Raw genomic sequence first — 14,001 nt, forward strand, 5'->3', positions numbered from 1 at the left:
CTTGTGCCTGCCTTGTTTCCAGCTGCGCTCCAGTCCTTTCCCAGCCTTGCTCCAGCCCTGCTCTAGTCTGCGCCAACCATGCTCCCCTGCTCTGTTTCTGACTCCTGGTTCCTGACTCTGGCTCTGACTCCTGGATCTGGAATCCAACTATTAGGCTGGATCACCACTGCTCCAACCAGTAGGAGTGACCACCCATGACCTGATGAGTGACAGTTCGAGCAGCCTACCAAAAAAAAAGGAGGTAAAGAAGGGGAGTAGAAATGGGTCAGTTCCTGGGATGGATCCCGCTAAGGCCAGCATCATCTTGTGTGAGATAGTGAATGCCAGTGTTCCCTCTAATTTTTTACATCCATGTGCAGAATGAATTTTATGTGCACCAATATGGAGGTGATGTGTGGTGGGGGTGGGGCTAAAGGATTATGAGTGTGGGAGGGGGCTCAGGGCTTGGGCAGAGGGCTGAGGTGCGGGAGGGGGGTGAGGGCTCTGGCTGGGGGTGCGGGCTCTGGGGTGGGGCTGAGGATGAGGGGATTGGGGTGTGGGAGGGAGCTCAAGGCTAGGGCAGAGGGTTGGGGTATGGGAGATGAGGGCTTTGGCTGGGGGTGCAGGCTCTGGGGTGAGGCTGGGGATGAAGGGTTAGGGTGCAGCAGGGGGCTCAGGGCTGGGGCAGAGGGTAGGGTGACCAGGTGTCCGGAAGCAGCCAGCATGTCCCCCCTCTGGATCCTATGCCAAACTGGACCTTCAAGGAGCATATAATCTAGTCTGGATCCAAGAGGAAGACTGCTTTCTGTACCAGGTACAGGCATTTCAAATACCCAGTCCTGGTCCTGCCTTTTAGCCTGTGCAATGCCCTGGCAACCTTTCAGCACTTCATTGATGATATCTTGGACCAGTTTATCTTGATATCCTATTTTTTTCTCCGGATCAGGATCTTCATAACCAGCATGTGCACTGCATCTTAGAAAAACTCCAGGAAAACCACCTCTGGGTGAAGCTTCAGAAATGTGAGTTTGATGGGGACATGGTTTAATTCCTAGGGTGTGCTGTCTCCTCTAAGGGACTCACTATGGACCCATGCAAGGAGTCAGCCATATCTAACTGGGGGGCTCCATAGGACATACGGTTCTTGGGTTTCAATAATATCTACTGGTGTTTCATCAAGGGATTTTCTAGGCTGGTCGCCTCTATGATGACACTCCTGCAAAAAGGAGCATGGTTCATCTGGTCCTCAGAAGCTCAGCCTACCTTTGATCAGCTGATTAGGACATTCACCATGGCACCCATCTTACCACCTAGAGCCCACCAGACCATTAATTGTGGAAGCTGACTTGTCAGATTTTGCCATCTGCGAGGTTGTCCCAGCCAGTGAGCTCCCATAGTCAGCTTCACCCATATGCCTTTTATTCCTGCAAACTGAATGTGGCAGAGAATAATTATAACATCTGAGACACGGCATTACTACCAATCAAGGCAACGCTGAAGAATGGTGTGAAGAATGGTGTCACTCTTGGAGGGAGCTCAGTTCCCAATCCAGGTTCTCACAAACCATAAGAACCTAGAGTACCTCTGGATGGCCAGGCACCTCAATCAATGGCAGATTTGATTTTGTTGTAACCTAGCACCCAGAACCTACAAATGAGAAAGCAGATGCTCTGTCCCACGAAAAGGTGTACCTATAGACTGGCATGGAACGTCTCTTCGCAATCCTTAATGCATCCAATTTTTGTTTCAGGTCAGTTGACTGCAATCTAATGTATCTGTTGTCAGCTGTTCCACGACCCCTTGGCGACCCAGATCCATCAGACCCTGGATAACATAGATGCCCAATCTAGCTCCAAATTCAGGCTGCAGGATGGCCTCTTCTATGACAAGGATCGTATTTATGTTTTGGAATGTCAAGCTAGACTCCAGGTCCTGAAACTGTCATGACATGCCAGTTGATAGTCACTTTGGCCAACCCAAGTTGTAGGGCCTGATAATGCAGAGTTTCTGGTGGGTTGGTCCACATGCATGCACCAAAGAATATGCAAGGCTCTGTGACATTTGCTCCCAAACCAAGAGCTGGCACTTGAAACCGCTCAGCCTTCTCCAGCCTTTGCCCATTTCCCCACCAACCCCGGTCTATGGTATCTATAGACTCTGTTGTGGAGCTGCCTCAGTTTCAAGGGCACAAATATCTTCCCCTACATGGGCTACCAACTGGCATCATGCTGGACTGTGGCCCCCAGTTTGTCTCCCGTTTTTGACAGGAGTTTCAACTGCTTCTCAGCATAAAGTCTCTCACCTTGTCTGCCTACCACCTGCAGACCAATAGGCAAACAGAACAAGTCAACTAGATTCTAGACTAGTACCTACATTGTTTCTTGAATTACCCCCAGGACGACTGGTTTTCTCTGCTTCACTATGCAGAATTCGCCTTTAATAATGCAATCCATGCCTCAACATAACAAAGCTCATTCTGTGTGACTGTTTTCATTCTCAATTCCATCCTGACATACCCATGAACTCCCCAGTACCTGCAGCTGCAGATTGGGCTGTCCACCTACATCAAGAGCTCCAGGAGCAATTGATATCCATAAAGGAAACTTACAAACACCATGCTGACCAAGGTTATCGGACCTCTCTCATCCTGTGGGGGACAAGGTCTGGCTATTGACCCAGAACCTCAAGTTGGTCCACTTGTCAGCCAAATTCGATCATCAGTACTTGTGCCCATTCATGAACTTGGAACAGGTCAATCCTGTAGCCTTCAAGCTACGAATACCTGCTTCACTCAAGACGCACCCAATATTTCACATTTCCCTCCTTAAGCTACGTACTGAGCATATGTTCTCAAATCACTCCAGCCCACCACCACTGCCCACAACCATTAGGGAGCAAGAATAAATTAATCTGGCAAATCTTGAACTCTCGGTGAGTTAGGGAAAAACTCCCTTACCTGGTGAACTGAAAGGGCTATGATCTGGATGACCGATCTTTGGGAACTTGCTGAAAACATCCACACCCCAAACCTACTACAGGACTTCCACTGGGCTCACAGGCACTGGCTTCTAATATTCCCCTGGGGTGTTCTACTCCCACTCAGCCCCAGGCCCTGCCACCACTCCACCCCTTCCCCAATCCCACACCCACCTCTTCCCACCCCCACTCCACCCCTCCCCCCAAGGCTCCACCACACCTCTTTCCGCCTCCTCTCCTGAGTGCACCCTGTCACCACTCCTCCTCCTCCCTCCCAGGGCCTCCTGCATGCCACTGAACAGCTGTTCCACAGCATTCAGGAGGTGCTGGGAGGGTGGGGGAGGAGTTGATCGGTGGGCAGGAGTTGAGGGGAGCATAGCGTGGCTGCAGGTGGGTGCTAAGCACCCTATGACTGGGCTCATCCTGAGAAACCAGGCCCTAGGGCTTCTGAGAGGTGTCCTCAAAAGGGAGGGGCACTGTCAGGAATGAGGGCCTCTAGCTGGGCCTGGGGTCGGCAAGCATCACAGCTGCAACCTCTAATTGGCTGGACTGGCTGAGCAGCATTGCAAGGTCTGCTGTTAAACCTAGCTGTAGCACTGAGCACATGGCTGCTCAGTGCTTATGCCTGCAGCTGTGCTCGCTCCTGTGCCTGCCCTGTTCCCAGCCTTCTTCCAGCCATCCTTAGTTTCTGACTCCAGCTCTGACCCTTGGCTCTGACTCCTGGTTCCTGATTCCAGCTCCGATTCTTGGATCTTGACTCCTGTTCCAGATACTAGGCCAGAACAACACTGCACCGACCACTAGCACTGACTGCCCAGGCCTTGGTCAGAGACACAGAGAAGCCTTTAACTCCCTTCTCGATGCAGTAAGTTTCTATGAGATTTGTGTAACTGATGACATTGTCGATGTTAAGGCTACAGGTGTGCAGAATACCTCATTTCCTCCTTTCCCCCTTGAGATTAATGCCTTTCCCATCCCTCCTATACTGTGACTGTATTTCTAGTGAACAGCAAGAACTAAAGACTGTAGAGTCTCAAGGTGGCCCAGGCATCATTAGACAATAATAAGAAACAAAAAATGAAAAGTATGACACCAATAACTCCAAAGCATATTATTACTTGATAAAAGTCAGTGCTGTCATGTGTGTGTAAAGTGTAATAGGCCATGAAATGATTTAACCTGGTGGTATTCTAAACAAAAAAACTCCCAACCATCCTGGTAGCTGTTTCCATCACTTTCCCCTGACACAACAGACACAATACATACCTCAGAATGACAAGGTGCTAACCTGGGATTAGGGCCCCTTTGGGCTCCTGAATCTTTTCCAGTTTCTAAAAATCATGTGATTTCAAGAAATTCAACCTTAACAAGAGGGGTTAAAAATGTTGTGGTGGGGAACTGGATGATTAAGGTATGGGTATGGTCATATGCAAATTTTCACTCTAATCTTGCCTGGGTCAGCAGTGACTGAACGTTATTGCTAGTGAAAGCTGTTCAGTGACCCACTTTATGTGACATGACTGATGGTCTCAGGCCAGCTCCTAGAAGAGAAGACCAACACAAAAGTCATGATCACACACGGCCTCCTTATTGATAGTCTTAGCATATAAAGCCATGGAATTGCATTAGGTTGACCAGATAGCAAGTGTGAAAAATTGGGACAGGGAGTGGGAGGTAATAGGAGCCTATATTAAAAAAAGCCCCAAATATCGGGACTGTCCCTATAAAATCGGGACATCTGGTCACTCTAAATTGCATAGTTTATGCATGGGCTGTACTACATACGCCGGGGATAAATATTCTCACATTGATACTACACCTAGCATCCCCCTGTATTTCAATTTGCATCACAAATTTTCAAATGTGAATTCTTTTATTGGCATGACAAGTTTTCACACTTATTGCAAAAGGAATACAAGATCCTGCACTACATCATGTACTTGCCTCATCAACAGTGTTACTGAGGGAAGAGGGGAGGTTAATTCCCTTGCTGTTCGCCTTTTATTACTCCATATGCACAGAGTACTATGCCATGCAGGCAGGGGGCAGGGACAATTTGCTCCCATGCAATACCCTGTAGGCCTATTAATGTCCACGCATGGGGGACAGGACCCAGATGTTCAGCACTTTGGCTGGCAGATCTTGTCACCTCTGGGGCTCCCAGGGCAGCACCCTCCAGCAGCATTTAAAGCGCACGGGGGGTGGGTGGGAAAGAGACAAAATCAAGGGGCAATTATCTCCTTCCTCGTAGGAAGCGGCATCCCCCAGGTCTGTAGGCATCTCTGCTGCGGAGTCTCTCCCCACTCATTGATCCATCCTCCCCTTCCCCCCAGGCTGCATGTAGCAGGAAGTGCTGGAGGCAGGAATAGAGAAAGTACCAATACACCATAGAGAATAGACAGCAACAGGGACGGAGCGTCGAACTGCACAACGGACAGGAGTGCGCTTCCTGCCGCCATCTTGAAGCCGGGCAGGAAGCTCCCTCCCTCGGCTAGTTTCACAGCACACCCTCAGCTCTGTGACGTCAAAAGGGGCTGGAGTTTCACCGCCAATCATTTCACGCCAGCGGGAGGAGTAGGCGGGTTCCGGCTGCACGAGCCGCTCCGCAGAGTGTCGCGCTGCCCCTGCCCTCAGCTAAGATGGCGACTGCCCGCTCCGCCCCTCCCCAGCGCGGCGGGGGCGGTGCCGGGCCCGCCCCCTGCCTGGGTGGGTGGGGGTGTTGTGTGTGCGCCAGGCGCCCGCCCGCCCCGGCCGTGACTGACACTCGCACGCGCCCCGGGACGCAGCGAGCCCGGAGCCCCGTTCGCAGGGCACCGCCGACACACCGAGCTCGCGGCAGCAGCGCGATGAGGGCCAGGCGGGAGGTAGCGGCGACGGCCCGCGGCCCCGGCTCTGCCCTCCCGGCGCCCGCCGCCCCCCGGCTCGGAGCGGCGCTGCGGCTGCTGCTCGCGCTGCTCGCGCACACGGCCCGGGCCGAGCAGGAAGGTGAGAGGCGCCCCCGGGCTCCGCTGTTACCGTTTGGGGCCTGGCCGCAGAGCGGGGCCCCGATCCCGGCAGTCTGCGCCGGGCCCAGGCTGGGGAGGATCCCCGGGGCGGGGCGGTTGCTCGGGGACCCGCAGCGCTCGAGCCGGGGAAGCGGCTTCCTCCCGGTTCCGGGACTGAAGGAGCCCCAGTGCCTGGGCCGCTGCCACCCTCGGCAGGGCCCCTGTGCGGGGGGTGCCCCTTCGCAGCGCCTCGCTTCTCCTCCCGGCCGCGCTGCAGGGAGCCCGGCGCTGCCAGCTCACAGACGGGCTGGTCTCCCTGCCGCCCTTCCCGGACTGTCACTGCCGGTCTGACGCGCCCCGCCTCGGCCCGGGGTCAGGCCAGGGCCGGGGGCTGGGTGGGTGGGTGAGAAGCAGGGGTCAGCACTGGCCGTTGAGGCTTATCCGCAGGTTTTCGGAAGGCAGTTGACATTGAGGTGAACTTGTGAATGGGCTTCACCTCGGGACTTTCTCAGAGGCAGTGGCAGGGGGAAGCTGGTGCTGCCTCGTAAAACACCTTCCCTTGCTGGCGCTTCCCCGTGCTTCAGTTCGAAGGCAGCAGCCCATTATGAGACTCTTTTGCATAGTTACCCCCCCAGACTGCTCCGCTAAGAGATTGACATCCACCCCTCCCCCAGAACTTTTGACAGGCTGAACCTAGTCACTGTGTAGGTTAGAGAGTATTTTTTGCCTGAGTTTGGTGAAATTCAGAAAAGGACTTTTAAATTTGGTGTTTTGAAAACTCCGCTACCACTCTTTTGTGTGGCTCATTTTATTTCTCATATGGGTTGACCTAAAATGCTAAGTTTGTTTTGTTGGAGTTGCTGAGATGTGCCTTCTGGTATTGCGGAGGGGCCTAATGGAATAGGTAAAAAGGTAGTGTCTAAAGAGCAACATTTAAATATCAGTGTTATTGTTTATAATATAAGCTGACATTGTGCTGACTTCAGGCTTAGATGCTGAAGCAGTTCCTGGATTAAACAAGAAGTGGAGGTGCACATACAAGGGATAGGGCAGAAATGTGTCCGAGCAGAAGTCCAGAAAGAGGGAGACTGATAGAGAACTGGGAAGTACAAACAGGTCAGGGGAAGCACAGACAGGTGGCCTAGAGCCATAGTTTTGAAGTGAGAGAGCAGCATAGGTGTTTCTGCTGGAGAAATGTGGGATGGGACTCCAGTGTCCTATACACAGAGATCAGAATACATTTATCTAGACTTCCATTTTCTAACCAAGGAATCAATTTTAATAATTACCTAGTAATTTGTTTTTGTAGATTTTAAGGTGGCAATGTTGATGTGGTATGATAGTGACAGAATCCTAGCAGAGAGCTGGTTGGATCCCTTTATTATTCAATTCAAGACATTCTAGTATTTGGGTTTAAAAAAAAGTGTCAGGAATGTAACATTTGAGTGTGGGGAGTTCATAGACCCAAACAGTCAGAACTGTGGTGTCTTCTCAATCATTGGGGAGTTCAAATGTAGACCCTTCCAAAATGTGGTTATTTCCATGCCTTGTGTTTGGTTATAATAATTCTGGTGGATGTTCGCTCATATGTATCTAGTCAGCTCTTAATTGAAATAATCTCCAAATATGATGCCACTGATCTATGCCCTAGAGTTAGTGCCACCTTTAGACTGCTATTTTATGTTGACTCTTTAGGAGGGCTGATCACCTTCGTTCTTTGGGCAATTCCATATTGACATTTTCTGAGAAATAAATGCAATCTGAGACTCAAGACCAAAGTTTGAGCAGGTGCAACTGAGCTCTTTCAAGAAAGCAATATAACTGTGTCAGTAGTTAAATGTGCTTTTATCAGTATAACTTATGCCTGTAAATTTACCCCAACCATACTTCAGCCATCTCCATAGAGTGAATTTGACATCCATGCTCGAGAAGACTCCTTTTGTTGTTTGCTTTTTTGCATGCTGCCTGGATTGGAAGCCCTGGATAAAGTGAACAATGAACCTACCAAGAAAAACTCCGGGATACAGGACCTCTGCCATATTTATGGGAAAAATCTATACTGCTACAAGCAGCCTTATACAGATATAAACTGTGTCTGTACTATAAGTCTGTACTGTTTTAACTAGGTCAATTTCTAAACACAACTAATTATAGTGGTACAAAAACTGTGTAGCCCAGCCTTAAGGTGGATAGAAGTCCATATCCAGACTGAAATTGACTAATATTTGTCATTGATACCCATATGGTTCTGAAGAGCATCAGGGAGACTGTTCAGAATGCTGTTAATCTTTTTTATTTTTATTTTTTAATTGTTTGGGGAAGTAGCAGAGGGACTGGAATTGGTCAGCAGAGTGAGTAAGAAAATACTGAATTCACTTACCATTTGAAGGTTCTGTCATCAGCCATAAGGACAAAAAAATTAAATTTAACTACTCTTCTTTAAAAGCTTGCAGCTGTCTGTGGTTCAGGCTTTCCTTTCTTATTGTTATGAAGGCATCCTACTCTACTGCCAAATGGATTTTTCAAGATCATTTGATATCTTCCAGTTTTTTGGATACTAACCAGTCAAGGTCTAAAACTTGACATGGCATAGAAGTGGTACTAGTCCTTGCTTTCAATATAAGTCTCTGGAATCAGTGCCTGATGGAAGTTTATCTAAGTCTGAGCCAGGCCACATTCAGGAAGAGTTTTAATGTTGCTTTTTAGCAGATGATCTGGAACTTCTGCCATTCAGCTTATTGACAGCATTTTCCTCACCTTCAGCTTGTACAATTGTTGTGTATTTGTTCTTAGTATTCAATATATAACTTTATACAAAACGCTGACCCTGGAAAACAACTTTCCAGAATAATGCAGCATAAAATCCCTGCTTTGCAACTGGGCAACTGACTAATGGGCACCTGACTACTCAGTTAAGTTCCGATAGCCATCTTACCTGCCATTTCACAAGACTGGAGCAGAGAGAGCAGGACTATTAGGGTAACTTCAGTCCCTGATGATGTAACTCTTAAAGATGCTCTTTAGTGCTCATATTGAAACAACTTTTATTTAAACAAACCTAACAATTGACAAGTCAACATGAGCAAATAATACCTTTGCATGTTTGACTTACACTCTTTTAAAGTTCTTGATATTTATCTTTGAAAGATGGCAATTGAACATAAATGGTAGTTAAGATTACCATTAAAGATGGTCTGTACTGGAACCTAGAAAATCCTCTTCTGTTTTCAGCTCTGCAGAAGACTTCCTATGTGACATTGCGTTAGTCACTGTCTCTCTCCACTTTTGCTAACATCTAAAAAATGGGGAGAGTAATACTTCCTTATGTCACAGGAGTATCATAAACATAAATTCATTAATACTAGTGAGGTCCTCAGATTCTACAGTGATGAGTACCCTAGAGAAAAAGCCTATACAATATTTAATATATTTTTTTAAAATTTTCATTCCTTATTTTGTTGTTTCTCGTACACTGCTTTCAAAATTAATGCAAGGCACAGTAAAATAAACTTATTTTAACACTAAAGTTGTGACCCTGATAGTCCAAAATATAATCTGATATAGCAACATCAACGTTGAACTCAAAGGATGCTTATTCTATTATACTGAATTGGCACACCAAAATAATAAACAACATGAGGCAAAAAACTGTTAGTGAAGCAGAGTGGTACATTTTTATCCTGTCATTGAGAAACTGTAGATAACTGGAAAGCTAAGTGGTTTGTGCTACATCTTGCTGTTTTAATGTGTGATGAAAGATAAGATCTTTTTCAGCCAAAGAAGTTTGTCATTTCTGTTTGTATCAATAAGAAAGGAGTAGTAAGTGGTTAGGTAGTGGTTGTCATTTATAGTTGCTAGTCCTGTTAATCCATATTCTTGGGTTGTTAGCCACACTAAATATGGTAGACAGTGTAGTCATAAGAACAGCCATACTGTCTTCTGACAGTGGCCAATGCCATTCAGAGGGAATGAACAAAACAGGCAGTCATCAAGTGATCCATCCCTTGTCATCCATTCCCAGCTTCTGGCACAGTGGCTAAGGACACCATCCCTGCCCATCCTGGCTAATTGCTGTTGATGGACCTATCTTCCATGAACTTAACTACTGTATTTTCTGGCGTATAAGACTACTTTTTAACCCAGGAAAATCTTCTCAAAAGTCGGGGGTCGTCTTATACGCCAGGTGTCATCTTATAGGGCGGGTGCTGAAACTTCCGAGACGGACTGGAGAATCTGCGGTCGCCGCATATGGTGGGGGGAGCTCAAAAACGGCCGCGGCTGCATCCCCGCCCGATGACGAGGTGAGGGGGCGCCTCACCGGGAAGGTGTAAGTGAAGGGCGGAGCAAGCTGCAGGCGTCCGGGACGCCTGGGGTATGGAAAAAAGAGATAGAGCGGCGCTGTGCCCAGAAAAACACGCCTCTTTCACCCGTCTGGCCCGCCCTTGTATCCTATTACCGTACCTCCTTCTCTGCCTCTCAGATCTCGCTCCTGAGGACTGCAGTGAAGCGGCGCAGGCGCGCATGTGCGAGATCTGAGAGGCAGAGAAGGAGGTAATAGGATACAAGGGCGGGCCAGACGGGTGAAAGAGGCGTGTTTGCGCTACCGCTCTGATAGTCTTGGAGACAGGGAGGGCTGGGCAGGCAGGGAGAGCTGACCAATCCAAGCAGGCTTTGTATACAACAACCAGCCAATCGCCGGTAAGGTACATCGCTTGCCGTGATTGGCTGGTTGTTGTATACTGGGTACCACATACAGTACAGCACCAGTATCTGTACCTGTTCATACAGTATAGCACCAGTACATACAGTACAGTATACAAATGTCCAACAGTCAAAACCCCATCATGGCTCCACCAGCAAGAAGAAAGAAATATGAAGCCAGTTTCAAACTTAAAGTTGTAAACTTTGCCATGGAACATAATAACTGCGCTGCTGCAAGACAATATGGAGTAACAGAAAAGATGGTTCGGGACTGGAAAGCAAATGAAAAAGCATTAAAGAGTATGCCAAGGGGTAAGTGTGCATTAAGAAGAGGCACTGCACATTGGCCAGAACTCGAAAAACATGTAGCAGACATGGTGAATGAGCATCGCCAAAACGGTTATGTAGTGACACGAAATAAAATACATTTGTTTGCACTTCAGTGGGCCAAATCTAACCCAGATCACAGCAACAGATTTAAGGCCACTGTATCCTGGTGTACTAGATTCATGGGAAGGCATAATATGGTACTGAGGCAAAAGATGAAAATTGCCCCAAAATTACCTGCAGATCTTGATAGCAAAGTAAATAGTTTCCATCGATATGTAATACAACAGCGCACTAAACATGGCTATGCGTTAAGTAGTATTGGAAATATGGATGAAACTCCAATGAATTTTGATATGGTTGGAAATAAAACTGTCCATCAAAAAGGTGAAAAAACAATTTTAATTAAAACAACAGGACATGAGAAGTCCAGTTTTACAGTGGTACTAGCATGCACAGCTGATGGCGCCAAACTGAGACCAATGATTATTTTTAAAAGAAAAACAATGCCGAAATTCAAGTTCCCTGTTGGTTGTTTTGTACATGTTAATGAAAAAGGCTGGATGGATGAAGAAGTGGTAAAGCTATGGCTTGATAATGTATGGAGCAGGCAACCAGGTGGACTTATTCAAAAATGTAGTCTACTGGTGTGGGATATGTTCAGGGCTCATTTAACTCCCAGCACCAAGCAAATGCTTGCAAGACTAAACACAGATGCGGCAGTTATTCCTGCAGGATTGACATCGTTGGTACAGCCACTGGATGTGTGCCTAAACAAACCATTTAAAGATCGCATTCAAGAACAGTGGAATGAATGGATGGTTAGCGGCGAAAAGTCATTCACAAAAGAAGGAAACATGCGTGCTCCACAGTTGGATGTTTTGTGCAAGTTTGTCATAAAAGCCTGGAATGATATTGATGCAGAAACAGTAATCAAGTCTTTCAAGAAGTGTGGCATATCAAATTCATTAGATGGTATGGAGGACGACTACTTGTGGCAAGATGAAGAGGAAGCCGAAGCTGAGACCACACCATCTGATACGGAATTCGATCCATACGACGACTGCCTTACAAATGTATCACAAGATGTCATTGATGTACTTATGATATCAGATGACGAACAGGAGGATTTTGAAGGCTTTTAAAGGGAAACTGTCACGCCAGCAAAACCTGTAAAAATACCGTAGCTTGCAGTTATGATGGGCGTTGCTAACTCGCCAGGGACTTGCCCGGCACTTGCTCTCTCTCTCTTGTTTGTTATCTTCCTCCTATCATCATCAGTTCCAGTTTGGTTGACAGCTTAGAAAACAAACAGCATGGCAGCTCCCATGGGTTTATTGTCTTATCCTTCCTTTCAGCTTTAGAGTGAATTAGGAAAAGTTTAATCCACTTGCACTGTTTTATGTTTACATGTTTGATGACAAACAGCCTTATGTTTATAAGTGACAGTTTTCCTGCTAAGTACCTGCATGTCATAAGCATTTGAATTAAAATTACCATATTGAAATCAAATCTGATGTTTTTTTAATTTTTTTTGGTGTGCGTTGGAAGAGGGGTAGTCTTATACGGCGAGTATATCCCAAACTCTATATTTTAACTGGAAAAGTTGGGGGTCGTCTTATACGCCCAGTCGTCTTATACGCCGGAAAATACGGTAGTTCTTTTTTTGGACCCTATTATAGTCTTGCCCTTCACAACATCCTCTGGCAAAAAGTTCCAGAGGTTGACTGTGCGTTCTGTGAAGGAATACTTCCTTTTGTTTGTTTTAAACCTGCTGCCTATTAAGTTCATTTGGTGACCCTAGTTCTTGTGTTCTGTGAAGGAGTAAATAACACTTCCTTATTTACTTTCTCCACACTAGTCATGATTTTACAGACCTCTATCATATCCCCTCTTAGTCATCTCTTTCCAGGCTGAAAAGTCCCAGTCTTATTAATCTTTCTTCAGATGGAAGCTGTTCCATACCCCTAGTCATTTTTGTTGTCCTTTTCCATACCTTTTCCAATATCCAACATAGTCTAGTGGATAGGGAGTCAGGAGCCCTGGATTCTACCCCCAGCTGACCTGATGTGTAGCATTTGGAAAGTCATGTGGGTCATAGCCCACAAAATCTTATGCTCTAATTAATTTGTTAGTCTTTAAGGTGCCACAAGACTCCTCATTGTTTTTTCTGACACAGCTATCCCTCTGAAACTTGTATATCTGTTTCTCCTCCCATCCTTTGTCTTCTCTATATTGGCCCCAGGCCTACAATTCTTTGCATGCAGGCGGACTGCTGGGCTCATGGAGCACCTTAAAGTCAACAAATTGCAGGTTCTGGGCCTTAGGCTGTAAGTTCTTCAGGGAGCTCTTTCATTATTGGGTTTTGTATAGTGCCTAGCAAAGTAAGGCCCCAAACTGTGCTCAAGCCTGTAGGTGGTGGTGTAATACAGTTAATATATATTGATGTTTTTAGTTTGAATCAACATGACTTCCAAATCAACAGTATTGCAGTATTTGAAATGCTTACTTTGAGCCATTTAGATATCTTTTAATTAAGGTATTGGCTGAATGCAGAACAATTTCATATAAAAATTAATGTTGGGTATCTATTGTACAACATGTTTGGCTAACTTTTAAAGTGCAGTTCTGCTTCAAAACATGACTTGGCTTTTGGTTCCATATTTGTGTTCTCTCAATGATTCCCAGATCAGATCCACTCAGTTTACAAGTATAAAGATTACATTTCCTACTATAAGCTCTGCAACTCCGTCTGGAATCTGAAAATGAAAGATGGGCTTTTGTGGGCTATGCATAGCAAACAGTGAAGGATTGGTGATGGTTGAAGTACAAGCCAGAACAGAATATAGCTCATTCACTTGCCTATTGCTCTGCAGGGCTAATGGGAGTAAACAGTAGTCAAAATGTTCTTTGTTGCTTTATGTTCTTTCTTTACTATTTGCCTGTATGCTCTCCCAACTGCCCTCCCCGTCCCCACCACTCATGCATGTACACCTCCGCCCTACTCATCTTGCTTCCCAGATTAAAGGGCCTG

General features: G+C 46.6%; 1 protein-coding gene across 3 annotated transcripts in view; it reads left to right on the forward strand.

Annotated features, from left to right (window-relative positions):
• The first annotated feature begins 5,594 nt into the window (after positions 1-5,594).
• Positions 5,595-14,001, forward strand: part of TMEM131 (transmembrane protein 131) — a 178,019-nt gene continuing 169,612 nt past the window's right edge. For 2 of the 3 annotated variants that reach the window (XM_054009269.1, XM_054009278.1), the window contains exon 1: positions 5,703-5,940. In XM_054009269.1, the coding sequence (XP_053865244.1) occupies positions 5,802-5,940 (139 nt within the window). In that variant the 5' untranslated portion in view covers positions 5,703-5,801. Of the gene's footprint in view, positions 5,941-14,001 lie in introns of all 3 variants that reach the window. The other variant, XM_054009260.1, reaches the window with a different exon arrangement.

The sequence above is a fragment of the Malaclemys terrapin genome, chromosome 1, assembly GCF_027887155.1.
Source record: "Malaclemys terrapin pileata isolate rMalTer1 chromosome 1, rMalTer1.hap1, whole genome shotgun sequence".
NCBI lineage: Eukaryota > Metazoa > Chordata > Testudines > Emydidae > Malaclemys > Malaclemys terrapin.